Source organism: Ascoidea rubescens (assembly GCF_001661345.1).
Source record: "Ascoidea rubescens DSM 1968 unplaced genomic scaffold ASCRUscaffold_12, whole genome shotgun sequence".
NCBI classification, from domain to species: Eukaryota; Fungi; Ascomycota; class Saccharomycetes; order Ascoideales; family Ascoideaceae; genus Ascoidea; species Ascoidea rubescens.
In genome coordinates this window covers 446,247-468,310 of record NW_017962924.1, presented here as the reverse complement: position 1 = coordinate 468,310, position 22,064 = coordinate 446,247, and the positions used below count along the sequence as shown (strand labels likewise).

Genomic DNA, 22,064 nt, shown 5'->3' with positions numbered 1-22,064 from the left:
TAATTCGAACGAGCGAGATTTTTTTCAGTTTTTGTTCAAAAATCGTGTTTGAAAGCAACTTCAACACTTTCTGCAGTTGATAACCAAAGACATTTATTCAAGCTGTTTTGTATCTGCTGGAATAATCAATTTCCCTAATTCGATTTAATATGTTATTTTGATAATGAGTGACAAAAAAGATATGGCTAGCATTCATACCCTTTTCTCACAAATATGGGATGGCTTATTTTCTAATAACGCTGATGATAAGGTGAGATATAGGATAAAATTGAAGAAATTACTCCAGAATTCAAAATCTTGCGAAACTTGTTTTGCAATCTTGTTCCAAAAGACTAAAGATGAAAATTCAAACAAACTAGAGTGCTTGTTGATGACAAGATACTTTGCTGAATCAACCAATAATGAACCAATCAACATCGGTAGAATTAACCAAATTTTAGAATTGTTGAAAAAGGACTTGTCAATCTCAAAGGATATTGCTCATACAATTGGCCTACTATCAAAGCCTGGCGGCACTTTGGTCAGTAAATTGGAATTCTCGATTGAAAATGCTGCTGAAAATTTACTAAATAAAAGAGAAAGCAATAAACTATTTGCCCTATACCTTTTGCAGGAATGCTGCATAAATAATATGGCTGTAACTTCAAAACTGATTGAATCCTCTATATTGTCTCGTTTGTATCAAACTTTGAAAGACTCCAGTGTTAAAGTTAGAGACGAATCTGCAAAACTATTGAAACTAGTATTAAACGAATTATTACTAAAGGACTCCTTCTTAAATTTTCAACTATATGAAACTTTGTTTAGCAAAGCTAAAGAAAACTCAATAGTAAATTCAACTGAAAATATTCATTGTTCATTATTAATCTTCAGAGAATTAGCTTCAATAAGCAATCAAGTCTTAAAACATTATAAATCAATTTCAATGGATTATACATCAAATCAATTGTCGTCTTATAAGAACATAATCTCATTAATTGACAATAGAGTTAACGAGATTTACATAACATCTTTAAAATTCAAAGATCACAAATCCTCGAATATTAGAAAAGCGGTTACTAATATAATTCCTTACATTGCTTCTTACAATCAAAAATTTTTCATTCAAAATTATTTACCCCTTTTAACTGACCAATATATTTTAATCATTAAAAAAGACAAAGATAAAATTCCCATTCTATATTTGTTTGGAAGATTGGCTCTGTCTCTCGGCTCTGCGTCTGCTTATAAACCCTTTTGTGATAAAATCATTCCAATACTTGAAAGCTTATTAATTGCTTTAACTTATAACACAAATCCTTCAATAAATAAAGCTTCCTCACCCTTAATATCTATTTTTGCAAATGTTAATAATTTAAAACAAGAAAAACGTTATGAATTTGAAAATGCAATTTTTTATTGTCTATCAAATTTTTCTGATTGTCTTAAGGAAAACTTGATAAGTTCTTTCAAAAATAATTTGATCGATCTATTATCTTATTGCAATATCTCTGATCATTTAATTACATTACTACAAATTTTAATAAAAAATACTCCAACACTAGAAGATGAAATCTTTGAGAAATTTATAAATGTTATTTCAAAATATCTAGGAGGAACCACTTTTATAACACCCGGATTGCCAATTTCGAATTTAGATTCAAATATTAGAAAAAAATTAATAAAATCAAATTCAAATGGAATTGGAATTGGAATTGGAATTGGAAATGGAAATGGAAATGGAAATGGAAATGGAAATGGAAACGGAAATGGAAATGGCAATGAAAATTTTTATTACAATTCTTATAATATTTACTCAAATAATTTGCCCTATGATAACCATTTTACAGACAATTATTCATCTAGTTTAAAACCACTTGCTTCAAATAATTACATGGTTAATGATGGCCATACAGCTTCAATTAAAAATCTTGTTGATTTAAATGTAGCCAAAAATCTTAGAGAATCGGTTCTTCAAAATTATGGTTTTGTTCAAACTCCTTCAAATTATCTTGGAACAAACGAAACAGAAAACAAAAATTCTTTTTTATATCAAAACAATCTACTCATAAAAGGATGTTTTAAGATGTTGACAATTTTAAATTTCACTCAAAAATACTCTTTAAATGAATTTGCTAGATTTGTTGTTTTGAAATACACAGACGATGATGACAAAAATTTAAGGGACCTAGCCGCTGGAACCGTCTGTTTTTTGTTTTCAAATGATCCTATTATCAATGAAGTTTCTTTGAATTCGTTAATGGCAATGAGTGAAATTTTAAACCATCTATTAACTATTGCCGTAACAGATCCTTCTTCTCAAATAAGAAGCAATGTTTTGGGTATGCTTTCAGAAAAATTTGATTCTCAGTTATCCCAACCTAATAATGTTCAACTATTATTATTAGCATTGAATGACTTGAACTTTTCCGTTAAAAAAAATGCATTGGTGATTTTATGTAGATTATCGCATAAAAATCCAGCTTTTATTGTACCTTCCTTAAGAAAAACATTGATTCAACTTTTAACAGATCTTCAATTTTCAAGTGTTGAAACTATCAAAGAAGAAAGTGCTTTATTATTGACTGAATTGATAAATTCATCCAACAATTTGGTAAGACCTTTTATTAAACCAATATTAGATTGTTTTATTCCTATTATTTCAAGCGACAATGTATCAACTTTGAATTTCATTACGGTTAAATCTTTAGGTGTTCTTTCAGATATTGTGGGGGAAAATTTCAAGCCAGATTTGGCCAAAATTTTTCCTTTACTTCTTAGACCGTTAAAAGAAAACTCAAGTGCTATTTCCACTGAAGAAAAGCTTGCTATTCTATCTGCAATCGGTGAAATGTCTCTCAATTCCGGCTATGTAATTAAACCATTTCTTGATTATCCAGAGTTAATGCCTACTTTGTTGGATTTATTGAACAATGATCCATCAAAAATTGTTAGAGAAGAAGTTGTACGAGTAATAGGTACTTTAGGAGCAATCGACCCATTTAAAATAGGGGAGGCTACTAAGCCTAAAAGTGATATAAAAAGCTACTCTAATAATGAAGATGATGATACAGAAGATGACAGTTTTCTTGTGAGCACAATTTTAAAAGATGTTGCTCCAAATGTAAAAATTCCTGAAACACTTCAAAAAGATACTCCTATTGATATTTTGTTACTAATGCAAAGAGAATTGGTTCCTGGAACACAATCATTTAATTTGATAGTCATATTTATATTGCTACTAAAATTGATTAGAAACAAATCACTAGTAGTACGACATGAACTAGCTGTGAAAACAATTTGTGAAGTTTATATATCATCAAAGTCGTCTGGACAACCTTTTCTTATTTATATTATAAATGGTATTCTCAATGCTATCAGACATTATCCACCATCAAAAGTAAAGGCCTGTCTCAGTGAGCTATCAAATCTTGTTAAGTTTGCGAGAAGACATGTCAGAGCAGCAGTTCCTAAGATTGTTGACTCTATTCAGTACTTTTTTGTACTTAGTATTGATCTACAAGGCCCAGCTATTAATTTACTTGAAGCAATTGCTGAGATTTTCGGAGCTGAATTCAAGTACCAGATACCGTCAATAATTACAATGCTTTTAAATGTTTTCAATTCAGATACATCATTAAATAAGAAAAGCTCAATAAGAGTTTTACATGCTTTTGTTGTTTTTGGTTCAAGTTTAGATGAATATACAAATCTCGTGGTTTCTAGTATTATAAGACTTTTAGATGTCTCGCCACTTAATTTAAAAAAAGCTTCCATCGAAACGATTGGAAAACTTTGCAACAGTACAAATCTCTCTGATCAATCTTCTAAAATCATTCAGCCTTTGTTGAAAATTCTTCAGAGCAATGACCCAGACAGTATGAGTCTAAAAAATCTTGCGATGAACACAATTTGCTCACTTTTAACTCAAATCGGTCCTAACTCTGTTTTATTTTTACCTGTAATAAACAAGGTAATTGCTGCAAATGGAATTGAATCTCAAGCATACACAAATTTGGCAAATAGGCTAGCCAGAAATGAGCAATTACCAGTGTTGAAAGATCCTGAAAATGGAGATTATCTTGTAAACACACCAATGAATAATACAGAAGATAAACCCGCTCCTTATTCTATTGAAGAGTTGCAAAAAGCTTGGAGTTGTGAAAACTATAAAGAAAGAGATAAAAAAGATTGGTACATTTGGATAAGGAACTTATCAAATATATTATTAGATCAGTCACCTTCATCTTCATTGAGAGCATGCAAAAATCTAGCGTTTTATTATTCCCCATTAGCAGACCAATTGTTCAATGTGAGTTTTTATGCTGTTTATAAATGTTTGGACAATAAGAATAAAGCTGATCTTATAAATTCAATTTCAGTAGCTTCTGGTACTGCACCTTTAGATATGGCTCAAAATTTGTTGGATCTTTTTGAATTTCTTGAACACTGTGATTCAGATGGCGATACAGTTATACAGCCAGGTATATTAGCATCGCATGCTTTTCGTACACATGCATCAGCCAAGTCTTTGCACTACAGAGAGGCAGAATATTACAATGAAATTGATGCTGGAAACTCTGATTCGGACTTTGTGGACAAACTTTTTATTGAGTCCTTGATTAGTATTAATTATAATCTTCAACAACAAGATGCAGCAATTGGTATTTTAAAAGTTGCAGAGAAAAAGTATGGCTTTAAACCAAAAGCTTCGTGGTACCAAAAGCTACAGAGATGGGATGAAGCATTGGTAATGTATCAAGACAAGTTAAAAACAGATCCGTATAATGCCAAAACCTTGGAAGGTGAATTAAGATGTATGTTAGCATTAGGAGAGTCTGAAAAAATGTCTTCAATTTTCTTAGATAAAGTGAAAGTTGGAGACTGCAAAGAAATTGCTCATCTTGTTGCATCCGCCGACTGGAGTTTGGGCAGGTGGGAAAATATGAATTTATACATTGATGCTATGCGTGGAGGATCTAGTTACTTTTTTTTTAACACAATTCTTAATATTCATCGCAATGACTTAAAGCTAGCTAAAGTTAATATTGGCAAAGCCCGAAGTAAAATAGTACCTGAAATACAGAATCTGATTAAGGAAAGTTACAGGCGGGCTTATGAGGCTATTTTCAAAGGTCAGTTGTTAACCGAATTGGAAGAAGTAATAAAATATAAGGAATTACCAATGGATTCTTCTAAAAGAAAATTTTTGGTTAAAATGTGGAACGAAAGACTAAATGGATCATATACAGATGTGGATTTTTGGCGCAGATCTTTAAATGTTCGTTCATTGGTTTTATCACAAAAAGAAGATGTTTTAATGCTTGTGAGGTTCATTAATCTATGTCGTAAATCTAATAGGCTTCAATTGGCTAAAAAAACAATTTCTTATTTGATGGACACTAATATTCAATTGGGTTCGGTTTCATTATTGCATCCAAAAGTTGTTTATTCAAATTGCAAGTTATTGTGGGAAGAAGGTAAAAAAGATTACGCGTTGGCTCAGTTGGCTGGTTTTAGTGGAAAGTTTGCTAGTGTTTTGGGCTTGAATCCAGATAGCTTGATAGATTGCAAATTTCCTATTAACAAACCTTGTTCTGAAGAAGAATATCAATCTTATATCGAAATATTGGCAAGATTTTTTTCCAAGCAAAGTGAATGGTTGGTAGAGTTAAAACCTGATTGGAAAAGTAACCCAAACGAAGTTTTGGGATGCTTTTTAGTTGCAAAATCTCTTGTTCCAAAATGGTATAAAGGCTGGCATTATTGGGCTTTGGCAAATTATCAGGTTGTCTCTCATATAACACAATCTGTGACAAGAAATGAGAGTTCAAGCAGCGAGGAAGACGATTTTGAAGTGGTTAAAAGATTTGTTCCTACTGCTATTGAAGGATTTTTCAAATCAATAGATTTATCGACAAGAAATGCCATACAAGATATGCTACGTATTTTACATTTATGGTTTCGTTATGGTGGTCATCAAGAGGTTGCATCACAAATTGAGCTGGGGATAAACTATATTGACATTTCATTTTGGTTAAATGTAACTCCTCAGTTGTTTTCATCTATTCATCACCCAAACCCCAAAATTAACCATTCTTTGCAGAATTTATTAATCCAATTGGGAAAGGCTCATCCTCAAGCATTAATATTTCCATTGACAGTGGCCTTTAAATCATCTATTGCATCAAGGAAAGCGGCTGGTAATGTTATCAGTAGTATGCGTCTTCATAGCAAAGAATTAGTTGAACAAGCTACAAACGTGTGCAATGAATTAATGAGAGTAGCTATATTATGGTATGAAATCTGTCAAGAAAAACTAGAAGAAGCATCTAAGTTCAATATTGAACAAAATCCCAAAAAAATGTTTCAGATTCTTCAAGAACTACAAAACTTTTTCAAAAATCCGGAAACGCTCAATGAAAGAGCTTTTCATACTGCTTACTATAAAGAATTATGTAAAGCATTTCATTTCATTGAACAATATAATAAATCAAAGGACCAAACTGCAATTAATCAGGCATGGGAAATCTACCAACAAGTGTTTCGAAGTACTCGAAAGTATATGGAACAGTATAAATCTCTTGAACTTGAATACATTTCTCCAAATTTACTAAAATACCGAGATTTGGTGCTCGCAATACCAGGAACATATGATCCAAATAAACCGATAGTCAGAATTAAGAGTTTTGGTAATATTTTAAGTGTTTTTATATCTAAACAACATCCTCGTCGTATGCATATTATTGGACAAAATGGTAAAATTTATGATTACATTTTAAAAGGTCGTGAAGATATTCGTCAAGACAATCTTGCTATGCAATTGTTTGGCTTGGTTAATGCAATTTTGAAAAATGATAATCAATGTAAGAAACGACATCTTGAAATTCAAAAATATCCGGCTATTCCTCTAGCACCAAAATCAGGTTTGCTTGGATGGGTTCCTGAAAGTGAAACATTTCATATTTTAATTAAAGAACATAGATACCTGACAAAGCAAATGCCCAATTGCGAAACTAGATTGTTAGAATCGTATGCACCATTATCCATTCAAATGCCATTTTTAAAAAGAGTTGAGGTGTTTGATTTTATAGATGCTTATTCAAAAAAACAAAAAAGAGATTTCTATAAAATTTTGTGGTTGAAAAGTCGATCATCAGAAGTTTGGCTAGAAAGACGTAGTACATTTACTACATCATTAGCTGTTATGTCTATGGTTGGTTATATTTTGGGACTTGGGGATCGTCATCCTTCAAATATTATGTTGAATGGGGTAACAGGAAAAGTTGTTCATATTGATTTTGGTGACTGTTTCGAGGCAGCAATTTTACGTGAAAAGTTTCCAGAAAAGGTTCCATTTCGTTTAACAAGAATGTTGAGAGCTGCTATGGGATTTACTGAAATTGAAGGAGGGTTCCGTATTACGTGTGAAAATGTGATGAGAGTAATTCGCGATAACAAAGAATCATTGATAGCTATTTTAGAATCATTTGCATATGATCCATTAATTGGTTGGGGTTTTGAGGTTCCTCCTATTGCAGTGGGAAAACAAGCAGGAATGAATATTTCACCGAATTTACTTGAAATGCATAAAAAAGGTCTTCTTGAAAAGGAGCAAGCTGAGAAAGTTGAGGAAGAAATTACCAAAGATATTACAAACTATCGTGCAGATTATATTACTAAAAGAATAACAGCTAAACTAACAGGTAATGATTTTCCATATTCAAGAGATTTAGATGTTGAGGCTCAAGTTGATAAATTGATTGAGCAAGCAGTTGATAAAGAAAACTTGTCTCAACATTATATCGGTTGGTGCTCATTTTGGTAATTGGATATTATTTTTTGTTTTTTCTTTTGTTTTGTTTCCTTGTTTTTTTTATCGTTAGTGTTATTTTTTTGGTTTTAATTCTCATAGATAATTATATTATTGGTTTTCCTTTACTTTATTATATTTTGAGTGATAATTGTTTTGATTTTTCTGTTGTTTTTTTTAATTTTTTGTTGTTTTTTTATTAACTTTCAAAATCAATAATTGCTTTTATAATATATAAAACATCTCTATCAATTGAATTTATTCTTTTCTAAATATAGATTTATAAAATAAGATTTCTTAATATATAAACAGTTGAAAAACCTACAAGCTAACAATATTTCCCTTCCATTTGTAGCCACACCATTCTGCTATTTGAATGGATAAAGCTCTTGCACTTGAGATTTCTTCCTTTGAACAGCCATTGTTTAATGCGCCTTTAAGATGGCCTTTAAGCTGAGGATTGACATCCAAAGGAATTAAACAAGCAACTACAACCAAGCTAGTCTCTCTTGGATCCAAAATGTCGCTGAAGGACAACAATGGTGAGTAAACATGGTCTCTAGCATAACTCCAAAGATCAGGATAGGCATTGTTCATTTGGCCTATAACTCTACTTGAGACCTTTCCATAAACTTGATCCCAATATTGCCTGCCTCGTTCTCTTTCATTAGTAATGTTTGAAATGCTGTTATCTCTATTTTCATTTCTTTCTAGCAATTGCAAAGGAGTAGAGTTTTTCAAAATCATCAACGAATTTATAGACTTTGGGATTCCACCCAATGCAGAGCATTTCAATAAGGCCTCTCTTGTTTTTTGGGCAACCTCAAATTGATTTTTAAAATTTGATTCCTCATCGACCAAATCCGAATTTAAGTTTTCAATTTTTTTCTCGATTTCGCCAATTGAATTTTTGTAAATGAGATGCTTGGAAAAATTTATCGAGTCTTCGGCCACAGACAAATTCAAAGGAATCTTCTGCGACTGCTTCAAAGCCAAATGGAAAACAGAGGGAATCTCTCCTGGCTCATTGCAGATTGTCAATGTAGCAGCTGCGATGAAATACCAGCTCGACTGTAGCTGGGGAGCTGAGCTGAGCTGGAGCAAACGTGCTGGGGTCAAGATACTCATTGCACACAACGATGGAGGTCAAGTCAAGACTGAAAGCAAAGGAGGGTTTTCTTCACCACCTCTCGAACACAGGCTAGTTGGATATGCCATTTTCTCTCCAAAAGGTGTTTGTGGTGTTTGAGTCAAAGAAATCCAACACTTTCGGTGCTGGATCGTGCCACTTACCCTGCTGGCCGGCTAATGCCTCGGCCCGCTTCCTTCTGTTGTGCTTCCTTTGGTGCTTGCCAACAAAAGCTGAAAAACCAACAAAAAAGACCCAACGAAGGTATTCCAAAGGACGTTTTCAATTCCAGTGGTGCGTTTGTTGAGATGCTGCTTACAAATTCTTTTGAGCCTTATTCCAACCGAGATTTTGTCGAAGCCTGTCAGAGCTAGTATAACCAACAGTAGAGTCATGGGGAACTATATACATCAACCAATGCCATCATCTATGTGGTTTTCATTACCCGAAATTCTGAGCTTTGACAGTCTAAAACGACTGATTTTATCTTAAATATGAAACTATCTCAGTTTTTATTTCAGGAACACATGTTGGGATTATGCATAAAATATCAACATCTTTCAAAACACTTGTAAAGCGAAGGTAGATTTGCAACTTCAACCACCGATTTCTGCAATTCTTCCTTAGCCAAAAATCTTTTCTTGATAACTGTGAATAAAAATTCAATCTTTGCGTTATATTCCTTTATCTTTTCTTCATTCTTTGAGTACGACGATGGTAATACATTGGGAACATAAAACAATGCCAACTCTTTTAAAATGTTATCCAAACACTCTGTTTCGTCTTCCCAATTTACTTTTGTTCCCAATCTGTAAAAGAAAATAGGTAGTTTAGATTTATCAGGAATGTAGCCTTTCACCAACAATGGCAATGAAACTAATTGAGGATCATCAGGAGAACTAGTTATATCTATCTCAATACTAAAATACTCATTCAACATCTCTTCCATATTGATAAATATTTTCAATATCGAGCCCAAATCAAAACTTTGTGAATTTGGCAATTTGAAATTTGGATCTTCTGGTGTTTTTTCATCAAAAACCTTGGATTCTGCTTTATTAACGAAAATCAATAATTCTTTGATTGATATTGGTTCATCTAAATAAATTTTTCCAAAATTATTAAAATCAGATAAACCGATTTGATAAAATAAATTATACGAGATCATAGAATAATCAACTAAATATAATTTGACATCATATTGGATTGCAGCTATCCTTTTGACTTCATCCACAATTCCAACATATATTAAATTAGCAAATGTTTCCGTTAGCTCTTTATTAATAGACTTTTCAACATTTTCTCTTAATGTAATGATACTTGTTAAATTAACATCAACTCTTTCTTTAGCCGAAAATTGGTATTTTCCATTTGATTCCAAGTCAATTAAGTTATTATTTTCAGTATCCAGTTCATTAACAATTTCTATTGGCTCAACATTGGTTTTGTTATCAATATTTTTTTCACTATTAGTATTATTTTTATCATCGTCATCTTCTTCTTCGTCATCTTTATCTTCATCATCCTCATCATCCTCATCATCCTCATCATCCTCATCATCCTCATTATTATCATTATTATCATTATCATTTGAATTTAAGTAAGAGGTAATTTTAGATTGAGCAGAATCATTTCTTACTTGTTTGTAAACTTGAGAATTCTTATTTTTCCATTGGAAATTAGAGAAAAGCTGGGGACTTTGATTTGAAGAATTGTATTTTTTTCTATTTTCTGTTGAACGATTTAAATCGCTATTTTGAATTTGAATTTCTTGTTTTGATGTTTGTTTAACATTTTCCATAGATGACTGATTATTTTTCTTGAGTTGATTCAAGTGTGGTAAAATAGCTTGGGTTTGAAAACTTCTTGATGTGTCAATTTTACTCAATTCCTCTTGAATAACATTACAAATTTTTTCAATTATCTCATCTTCATATAAAAACCGAACTTCACGTTTTGTTGGATGAACGTTTACATCAACTAAATTTGGATTGATTAATAAACTCATATAAATAAACGGTTTGGAACCCTTTGGTAAAAACACAGAATAAAGATTATGTATATACTTTTTTAAAGGATCACAAGACACTAATCTATTGTTTATGAAAAAAATTGGCTGGATATTTTTTTTGTTATTATAATTTAAATTTGATATTAATCCAGTGACCGATTGTAAACCATATTCATCTGATTCAGGTACTTTTATATCAATTAACTCATTTGAAACTATAGAACCATAAACAGTTCGGACTCTGTCTTTGATTTGTTGATTATTTCTAGTTACTAAAGCGTAATGAGATTCAGAAAACTTTTTAAGAGAGAATCCAACATTGTCTGTGTGAATAGCATATCTTCCAACTACATCTAAAATTTTGTTAAACTCGTCATTATAAGATTTAAAAGTTCTTTTTCTTGAAGGAACGTTGTAAAATAAATCTTCAACGGTAAATTGAGTTCCATCCTTTCCTGCCACAGGTTTAGGATCTGTTGTTTTTGAATTTGGATTCAATGGAACCAACTTGCCATCAGAATATTGGCATTTCCAAGCACAATCATCTTTTTTTGTCTTTGTTGTAACAGTCAAATGAGAAATGTGAGAAACACTGGCCAACGCTTCTCCCCTAAAACCGTAGGTTGAAATTGAAGTTAGATCTTCAAATTTGGATAATTTAGAAGTGGTAAATCTTTCGCATAAAATGGGCAAATCATCCTTTTCTATGCCAGTTCCGTTATCTGTAATTTGCAATAATTTTAAACCACCATCTTTAACTAAGACTGAAATTGAGGATGAAGAGGCATCGATGGAGTTTTCCAACATTTCTTTCAAGGCATTTGCAGGAGCTATAATAATCTCGCCTGCTGCTATTTTGTTCACAACAGTTTTATCTAAGGGCTACCAAGGTTATTGTTAGTATTAAGCCAAATCATTCGATTGTTTGAAAATAGATCAAGAGATTTCAGCTCACCTTTATTCTTGGAGGAGCTTCATTTTGTTCATCAGCCATTGTAGTTAAGATATCTTCGAGTTGGAGAGCAAAAACAGATATTTTCTCGAAATTAAAGCATAAATAAAAAAAAATTCAAAAACAATCAAAAAAGAATGGTCTCTAGCAGGATCGAACTGCTGATCCCCGCGTTATTAGCACGGTGCCTTAACCAACTGGGCCAAGAGACCTTCTTGACTGTCAATGTGAAGACAAATTAATTTAAATAGCAACTTTTAATTTTAATAACACTGTTTAGAAAGTTTAAATCTGTGAAAAAGCTAATGTCTAATTAATTGCAGCCAATGCCCCTGTTTCTTCGATAATCCTATGATCAGTTATTACATATTTCAATGCCTACTTAACATTGAAGCAAGAATAATAGCAAAAGTTCCTACAGTGTTAACTGTTCCTGTAGACACTGCAATCACACACAATTACCTAGGAACAAAAGAGGGCCTACAAAAACTATATGTTTTTGTCACCCATGCATGGCAATCCATAAAATAATATGATATAACATCAATTTTTATTTATGTTCATTCGTCCTTGATGTGAGTTTTCTTCCCTCCAGGGATTTCCCACATCCATGGTAAAATTACAGGGACAGTTTTTGTAGTTCTATATACCGACTAATAAACAGCACCGTGCAAGAACCCCAAAAGGTGTGTTCTAAGCAGTTATTTTTTTTAAAAAAAAGTCTAATTAATCGCAAAGCTGTTCATCATTCTAAATTTGGAAAGACTAAAGCTGGTGAGCATAAAAAGTATCGAAGTCAAATCTGTGCGCTCAATTGTGTTTACAATATATTAGCATTATTCATCAATAGAACAAAGAGACACTATTATTTTAGTATTTGCACCTATGCAATATTGAAATTAGCACAATTAATAAGTTGTTAAGAGGCAAATATTGAAAAGCAGCAAATATGTTAGTGTCTTTTCAACTAGTAACAGTATTTGGATTTGGATTACTGTTCTTTGTTGATTAGTTCTGTGGGAAACACTGAATTCCAGGTCCGCTATTATTTTATAGATCAAAACGGTAATTTGTGTGAAAATAATGAAACAGTGCTGAAATCTGGAAATTGAAAACATTTGGAAAATAACACAAAGAAAAAATATGGCGCTCAAAGTTCTAGAATCTCTGCACGCTTACTTTGGTACCGCCTTGGGAAGTTTCTTGTTTGTGTCCAACAGCTCAAGCTGAGCGGGGGTAAAATAGTGTGGCGCAACCTCCTGCAACCACAGCGCGTCCATCACAACGCAGTTGCGCATATACTCGCGCGATGTTAGCACAAGCTCGTTGTACAAAAGAAGCCGTCCCGGTGGACTGGCTCGAAAAAGCGCAGAGCTCGGATGCACAAACACCTGGTTGTGCTTCTTGATGCTGGTGTAACTGTCGCCCGCGCGCGCAAGCCGCACTGCGTTCGGGAAAAACCCCGATGCGATGGTTTTGCTGATTCTGACGACAAGATCCTCGTGGGCATTGCCGACGATGGTGGACTCTTCTTTGCTTTCTGTACTGAGATTTGTTCTCCTGTTGATTCTGTTGCACAAGTTCCTGAGCTGCTCCCGGATGTTTCGAACTCGCCTCAATGTTCGATACTGGATAAAGTGATCTCTGCACCATTGGTACGAATAGTTGTTTGTTTCCCATTCATTCCATATTTCCAACAAACTGAAATGATCTCCTTCCTTTTTATTGAATTTTTTTTTTGCCTGGTCTGCAGCTACTTTCTTATCCTTTGGTCGATAAAACAACGATGAAGATTCTTGTAGCATTGAAACAATCGATAGTATTTCTTCCAAACAATTGAACTTGAAACTTGTAATTAAAACTTTTGACAACATTGGGTTCATAGGAAACTCTGCCATTTGTCGGCCCAATTTACTTAGTTCTCCCTTTTCATTCAATGCTCCTAGACTGTACAATAAATTCAATGATTTAATTAACGATTTACTCGATGGTGCATCAATAAATTCAAAATTAATTAAATCATTTATTCCCAAACTTAATAACGTTAATATAACTCCCGATAAGTTGCTTCTTAGTATCTCCGGTATAGAACTATCCATCAATTCATTATCAAACGACCATTTAGTGAATAATCTAAAACACTTTCCTGGTCCTGTTCTTCCTGCTCTACCTGCTCTTTGATCTGATGATGCTCTTGAACATCCTGTAACAATAAGGCTTTCCATTCCTGTTGATGGATTAAACACATTTTCCTTAACAAAGCCCGGATCTATAACAAATTTTATTCCATCAATTGTTATAGAAGTCTCTGCAATATTTGTGGCCAATATCACTTTCCGACTATTTTTCGGTGTGGGTTCAAATATCTTTTGCTGTAATTCGCTTGGTAAATTTGCATAAATTGGGCATATAATCAACTCGTTAATATTATTTTTTAATTTCAAATATGTCTCCTTTATGTTCTCTTCCATGATCTCAATTTCATCTTGCCCAGTTAAGAAAACCAATATGTCACCAGCTCCTTGTGAAATATGAATTTGAAATATTGTTGTCATTGCTGCATGTAAATAATTCGATTCTGGTTCCAATGTATAATGAATATCAACGGGAAATCTACGTCCTGGTATATTGAAAATTTTAGCGTTATTGAAAAATTTGCTAAATTTTTCAGCATTGATTGTTGCTGATGATATTATTAATTTCAAATCTTTACGAATCTTAATAATATCTTTTACCAATCCTAATAACAAATCTGTGGATAATGTTCTTTCATGAGCTTCATCAATAATTATAACTGATGATGATGACAATCTGGCATCGTTTAAAAATTCCCGTAATAGCATACCATCTGTCATATACTTGATAATAGTCCTGTCGCTGGTTTTATCCTCAAATCTGATCGAGTATCCAACTTCATCACCTAATCTAACGTTCATTTCATCTGCTACTCTTTTCGCTACTGACATTGCAGCAACTCTTCTTGGTTGTGTACATATGATTTTTTTCTTGTTTTTACAATATCCTGCTTCATAAAGATATTGAGGCAATTGTGTTGTCTTACCTGAACCGGTTTCACCAACTATTATAATCACTTGATTTTCATTAATCAGATCAATTAATTCATCTTTAAATTTATAAACCGGTAATGATTTTCTTATGTCATCAATTGATTTACATTCACTGTTATTAATAGTAACAATATTTTTTCCATTTACATTATTTGTATTAGAAATGCTATTTTTATCATGATCATTAAATTTTCTTTTTTTTTGATTATTTTCTTCTTCAAATAATAACTTCTCTTCCTCAGTAAACTCTATTTTTTCATTATCATTAAATACAAATTCATAATTTTCGTTTCCTGGAATATTAATTTTATTTGGATCAATGATTTCGTCAATATCATCATCATCATCATCATCATCATCACCTTTATTATTATTATTGTTATTATTATATTTGTTTTTATTTATATTGCTATTATCGTTGTCATTATCATTAATATTGAGTTTTTGGAATTTCTTTTGATTATAGCCATTATATTTCTTTGAATTCAAGGCTTCAAGTTTTCTTTTCTTATCATTTGAGTAATCTAAAGGTAATGAGTAATCGATTGAATTTCTAATTTCACTATCAATATTTAATTTGGAATTAATTAATTTTAATTGAAGCACCTTTGCATTATAATTATTCTGTTCAAATTTGGATAATTTATTCCATCCATAATGCTCGATATCCTCATTAAATATATCTATCTCCTGTTGTAACTTTATCTTTAATCTAAAGTCCTTATTATTATTATAATCACTATACTTATTTTTCATATATTTGTCATTGCTTTCCTTATCTTTATTAGACATAACAAAAGATTTTCGGTGTATTGTGGAGTATTGCTTGATTGTTTTACCATCCTTTTCAAATTATTAACGCAAACAATCGATTTAGCTCGTATTTCGTTACCCTGCAAATATTTGAGTTTGGGCTTTATCCGTCCGAAATCGTCAAAGAAATTGAGATAGTTCGACATCCATGGCTTTTCCCACGAATGTCAAAAACCGGTCAAACTTGGCTGCATTTGCATGCATATTAGAATAATATAAATACAGGTTTTGTTTCAATATTTTTGTTCTTGATAATACGAACATGTGTTTATCTAGCTATAAAATTAAAGAAGAATCAATTCAATTAGGAACTGTTCAATTTTGTGGTCCGGTATATCCAACAGATGGAACTAGATTTCATAGATTTAGGTACATCTATTATAAACAGTGTATTATATACAAGGCATTGAGTCATTTTGAAATTTCTATGATATTTTCTTAGTAATTTTAAATACATCTACACATCTAAAAACCTTTGAAAGGGATATGCAATTGTTATTTAGTGATATAATGTAATATCATTTCTATAAACACGTTTAGGAAAAAGAAATTGATTATATTGAATATATTGAAGAAATCCTGCTGCAGGTAATGTATGTAATGGTCAAAATTTACGACCGGTTATTAAACCATTTCTATTTCTAGAGTCAAAACCATAACGCCCAATTGAATTTCTAAAAGTACCATGGCTCCCAAACCAGCTTTATCCTCGGCCCGGACGCGAAAACTAAGTTATAGTGATGCAATCGCTTTCCAGAACAATAAGAGTTTGAACCCTGTTTCTAAACCGTTTTTCGAAAGCTCTTCCAGTGTCGTTTTAAAGTGGAATATAACGGAACGGAAATGCACTTTGATTCGATGCACTTTCTCAAGCGTAAATTCTCGTTCCAGTAGTAAATTCTGTTACTGAGAAGAGAACTATCCGGCCTGCATGCTGCTGCATCCAAGGCAATTTTGCGGACGGAAAATGGGGCTGTTGAGTGTCCTCTGGTGGTTCGTTTATTTCTCGGCCACAAGAACCAAAAGCCTAGAGCCTTGAGACATAAAGGTTTGGTATAATTCAATAACTAACTATATTAGTAGCGGTATTGATACTACTGATAATATCACTGGTTGAGAAATGAATGATAAAATGCATAATTTGAGTGATAATTTATCTCATGTCAAGATATATGGAAAAGAAAAGAGAGATATAGGGTTGGAGAAATTTAAATACTTACCACCATGGAATGAGCCATATATTATTGGAATCGCAGGGTTTAGTGGATCAGGAAAGACGTCTATTGCACAAAAGATAATCAAGGAGTTGAATACACCCTGGACCATATTGATTTCGTTGGATAATTTTTATAAACCATTAAGCAAAGAGCAAAGTGAAGAGGCGTTTAAGAATGAGTATGATTTCGACAAACCCGACGCGTTAGATTTAGATTTGTGCTACGAGTGTATATTATCGTTGAAAGAAGGCAAGAAGAGTGAGATACCTATATATTCGTTTGAGAAACATAGCCGATTGGAGAATAAGAAAATATTAGTTTATGGAGCCAATGTGATTATAATTGAAGGGTTGTATGCGTTGTATAATGAGAAGTTATTATCGATCATGAATTTAAAAGTTTATGTTGATACGGATTTAGATATTTGTCTTGCGAGAAGGTTGAATCGAGATATATTGTATCGTGGGAGGGATTTGAAAGGGGCGATTAAACAATGGAATAAGTTTGTTAAACCGAATAGTGAACGATACATCAAGCCTACGATTAGTAATGCGAATATAGTAATACCGATGGGAAGTGATAATAGTGATAACAAGTATAATTTCAATTCGATAAAGATGATGATAGAGCATATTGATAGACAATTGGGTTTAAAATCAAGAGAGCATTTAAAACATTTAAGAAATTTGGGAATTAAATTTGACAATAATAGTAGCAGCAATGTGAATGAAAAGAAGAAGAGATTGATTAAATTGGATAAAAATAACCAAAATCTATGTATTCATAGTATATTGATTAATAAGAAAACTAGCCGAGATGAGTTTATATTCTATTTTGACAGAATAGCTAATTTATTGATTAATAAAGCTATGGAGTTGATTGAGTATGAGATTGATAATGATAATGATGATGATGATGATGATGATGATGATGATGATGATGATGATGATGATGATGATGATGATGATGGAAAGATAATAAACCATAGGTTAGAGTTAAGCAGTGAGGTTGTTTGTATTAAAATCTTAAGATCCGGGGATTGTTTTCTTAATTCATTAAAAAAGAATATACCGGATATTAAGATTGGGGAATTATTAATTCAATCCGATTCTAAAACTGGAGAGCCCAAGTTGCACTTTGAGAATATAAGTAAAATACAGAAAACTTTTGAGGAAAAGGATGGAATAAAGAAGAAAAGAAAGTATTTTTTAATGGATGCGCAGATTATCAGTGGAGCAGGTATAATCATGGCAATTCAAGTGTTAATTGACCATGGAATTGAGTTGGAGGATATCATTGTGGTGACGTATTTGTCGAGCGAGATTGGAATTCGAAGAATCTTCAATGCTTTTCCTCAAGTTTATTTAGTGGTGGGCAAAATGGGGTCGATTGCGAAAGAGTTTGAAGAGTCCGAGGGCTCTGAAGCAGAAGGAAAAGAAGAGGAAGCAGTAAAGTTTGGAGAGGAAAACGACAATAGTTGGTGGTTCAAGACGAGGTTTGTTGACACTTTTTACTTTGGAACATAAATATGAATTGAATTGAATTGAATTGTAAATAGTAAATAGTAAATAATAAATAAGATGGAAAATATGTGCAGAGATAACGATAGTATTGATGCATTGTGACGCATTCCCACGCGACTCCCTAGCTATGGGTTGATCAGCAGCATGGATGTGTTTTTGTAAGGCTGAGAGTTTAAGCTTGAGCTTGCGGACGATAAGAGAAGGAAAATAGCAACTGAGTAGGAGCAAGATTGACAGAGATTTTGTTTCTTTTAATTGCTTTTAGGAGGAGGAGAGTTGGAAAGCTGCCGTAATTGCTTGAGACCCCCACCAGCATCAGCAGGGAGATTTGCAGCGCTTGTTCTGCGCTTGTTTTGCGTTGTTATTGAGGAGGAAGGTATAAGTGAATAAGGACGTGTAATGGAATAACGTTGACAGAAAGTGGAAAGTGTATGGGAGCTTGAAGCAGAGTGAATTAGATAAATGGGATGGTTGAGTGTTGAATGCTGGAATAGAGCTGGAGAGAAGCGACGAGAATTGGAGCGTTGGATATAAAGTTGGCAGTGGAATCTTTGTTTACCAGAAACCCAAATTTAGATTTGATACTAGAGCGAGTGATGTTAGTAGGAAAAAGGCGAGAAGTTGGGAATGAAGATTAGAGAGGAAAGACTAAAAGGAAAAGCAAAGAAAATTGTATAAATAATTTCGAATCTCCCTGGTTATCTTATCTCTGTCTGGTTTTCAATTTATATTTCCTGTTTCCTAATTATTGTATTTTGTACTTTTCATTTTTCATTTTCCATTTTCATTTCATTTTCATTTTCTGTTATATTATATTCCGTTTTATTTATTTGTTTTTGAAAATGATCGATAATCAATTAAACAAGAAAAGATGCCATACTCTACCCAACATCTACAACCACAATTTTGCTAATAATAAATATTTAATTGCGTTTGAAACCAAATATCAACTAAATAATAAACCACTTTCAAGACACTACTCCTTACCAATTCATAATAACAATAGTAATAACAATATTAATAATAACAGTAGTAATAATAATAATAATAATAATGCTAGTGAATTTGAGAGTGACTCTGATTCAATTAGCCTCAAAAGCTCCAACAGTATTACAAGTAATAACACTGTTTACAGTTTCAACAGCATAAACAGTCTTGACAGCTTCAACAGCTTCAACAGCACTAACACTATCAACACCAACTACAGCACAACCACCAACACCCACAATTCCATCCCTCCGAAGGACAACAAGTTAAGCCTCAACACCAGCTGCACCAGCACAAACAAAAAGCCCGAGTCGTTACTCAACACCCCAATTGACGCCTGTTTGCTCATAAACAACGACGTAGACGACTACAACTACAACTACAGCTACAACAGCTCCAACAACAATCTTGCCGGGTTTCTCAAGGTCAACGAGGACAACGACGACGTCCACATTCTCGAAAGACGCCTCAACAACTGCTTCTGCTGCTGCTCACACGTGGACACAGGCAGCACCAGCCACACCCGCACTGCTGGTCCCCACATCAAGTGTCTCAGCCACTTTGCCCGCTGCAAAAAACACCATCACAGGCGCCTCAGCACCGCCATCCGCTTCCACGCCCCAAAAACACTCGCCCAATAGCCGCCTATATACTATGCAATACACCGCCATACCCCGCCACTCATGCTCTCTTTTGGGAGCCACATGTACAGGTCACGAGCATTTTCACGTGATGCTCCTTTCTTTTCAGATAACGATGTCTTTTCTGGCAGGTTTTGCTCTTTCTTTTATCTTGTCTGTTGCTTCTGCTGCCTCTGCTACTCTCCTGTCTCCTGTATCTGGCTATTTCGAGCTATCCATCTGCTATTCTCCCTAGTCCACATCCCAAATGAAGCAACGCAGCACCAGAAGAATATCTTCTTTCAAGTCCAAGCTCTTGAATCTGGCTTCCTCGCTCCACCACTCCTCCACCTCACCTCACCTCAACGACACTGCCCTCTCCCACAACCCCAACCACGACCATGTTCCAAACAAAAAGCTCAAGAAGCAGATCAAGAAGAGATTCTCCAGTCTCCATTCTTCTCTACTTCACTCCTTCATTAAGAAGTTTTCTTCTCAAAATAAGTCTTCTGCTGCTCGAGATATTCACTTGAATAACTCTAATGCCACTCTCGATACAAACATCAATATTAATATCAACAACCACAGCCAGACCCGTAATAATGATACCAATATTCACCCCAATGTTAATCCCATAAATACTGCTGACCGTATTGATTTCATTCGCAATATAAACGATATAGACGATATTGATCAAAACGATGATAATGACAATAAAAGAGAAAGTAATAGCACTCTAAATGAATTCAGCCTAGTTTCTTCTAATATTCTAAGTAATCCTAACAATAATACCAATAATAACAATAATAACAATAGCACTAATAATAACAATAGCACTAATAATAACAATTTAATTATTTCAGATAACTCAAGTATATTGAATAATTCAATTTACGATTTTTCAATCCCAAATAACACCAACAATGGTATTGAAAATATAATCAATAATCATAATAATGAACTGTCTTCCATTTTTCAAAACTCCTTTTCAACTATATCTCAGTCAAACTCAACAATTAACCATTTCCAGTTCGATTCAAATTCAATAAATAACTTCAACAACCAATCAATAAATATTACAAACAACTATATAAATAACAACGAAAACATTCATGTCCACAATCTTAATAACACCTCTTCTACTACTCCCACTGCCACCTCGTCAAATGAAAATGAAAATACAAATTCAAATTCAAATTCAAATTCAATCACAAATTCAAACGCAAATGCAAACACAAATCCACACTTCCACTCTAACTCAAACACAATAAACGGTTTAGACACACTAAATATAACAGACGATGAAATCACCGGAGAATTTAGAACCTTATCGACAAGATCTGTTGAAAGAATTATTCAAAATATTTTCAGATTACCTAACAACTCTATATTAAATAACCAATTCCAAGAATTATCCTCTGATGATGATAATAATGAATTCCCAAGAATCAGTTGTGTTTATTTTGAAATGAACATAGAATTCTATGAAAATGATAAATAATTTATTCATTCATCACTAATTAATTCCTCAATAATTTATTCAATCACCCGACCTCCAAATCACTTCATTATTCAATTATTCATCAATTTATTCAATCACTTATTCATCAATTTATTCAATCACTTATTCATCCAATATCCCATAATCATTTCTCTTATACATAATCTTATTTATTATGCATAATCTTATTTATTATGCATACCACTCCTTATCTTTATTTATTAAGCATCTTGTTCTTTAAGATTTTAATTTAATTTAATTTAAATTTATTATTTTTTTAGGGCTTCCAATTGTTTACTTCTATTTTTTTTTTTAAATTTTATTAAAATCTTTAAATTTTTTTAAATTTGTTTTTTTGGTCAGTTTTTGTCAATCTATTCCTTGATGTTAAAGTTACTTTTATCTCTTTTTTTGTCTGCTTACACTTTTTTCTCTCTTCTTTTATTCCCTT

General features: G+C 32.8%; 5 protein-coding genes and 1 non-coding gene across 6 annotated transcripts; 3 read left to right on the top strand and 3 right to left on the bottom strand.

Annotated features, from left to right (window-relative positions):
- The first annotated feature begins 183 nt into the window (after window positions 1-183).
- Window positions 184-7,953, top strand: ASCRUDRAFT_77202 (uncharacterized protein). Its single transcript, XM_020193766.1, has one exon. It carries the CDS (start codon window positions 371-373, stop codon window positions 7,805-7,807), a length of 7,437 nt encoding a protein of 2,478 aa, XP_020045781.1. The 5' UTR covers window positions 184-370; the 3' UTR covers window positions 7,808-7,953.
- Window positions 7,954-8,113: 160 nt separating this feature from the next.
- On the bottom strand, window positions 8,114-8,920 carry PXP2 (Pxp2p; the record flags this gene model as incomplete). Its single annotated transcript, XM_020190777.1, has 1 exon — window positions 8,114-8,920. One exon carries the CDS (start codon window positions 8,918-8,920, stop codon window positions 8,114-8,116), a length of 807 nt encoding a protein of 268 aa, XP_020045780.1.
- A 551-nt stretch (window positions 8,921-9,471) lies between these two features.
- MLH1 (mismatch repair ATPase MLH1) lies at window positions 9,472-11,811 on the bottom strand (the record flags this gene model as incomplete). The annotated part of the gene is made up of 2 exons (XM_020190791.1): window positions 9,472-10,571; window positions 10,662-11,811. Coding segments are annotated over 2 exons (2,250 nt in total), but the record flags the coding sequence as incomplete, so codon positions are not given.
- Window positions 11,812-12,022: 211 nt separating this feature from the next.
- On the bottom strand, window positions 12,023-12,096 carry ASCRUDRAFT_t141. Its single transcript has one exon. It is a non-coding gene; the product is annotated as a tRNA-Ile (tRNA).
- A 4,801-nt stretch (window positions 12,097-16,897) lies between these two features.
- On the top strand, window positions 16,898-18,508 carry URK1 (uridine kinase URK1; the record flags this gene model as incomplete). The annotated part of the gene is made up of 2 exons (XM_020190775.1): window positions 16,898-17,865; window positions 17,971-18,508. The coding sequence occupies 2 exons, from the start codon at window positions 16,898-16,900 to the stop codon at window positions 18,506-18,508; spliced, it is 1,506 nt and encodes a 501-aa protein (XP_020045778.1).
- Window positions 18,509-19,347: 839 nt separating this feature from the next.
- ASCRUDRAFT_14879 (uncharacterized protein) lies at window positions 19,348-21,818 on the top strand (the record flags this gene model as incomplete). Its single annotated transcript, XM_020189262.1, has 2 exons — window positions 19,348-19,938; window positions 20,426-21,818. The coding sequence occupies 2 exons, from the start codon at window positions 19,348-19,350 to the stop codon at window positions 21,611-21,613; spliced, it is 1,779 nt and encodes a 592-aa protein (XP_020045777.1). The 3' UTR covers window positions 21,614-21,818.
- Window positions 21,819-22,064: the final 246 nt, after the last annotated feature.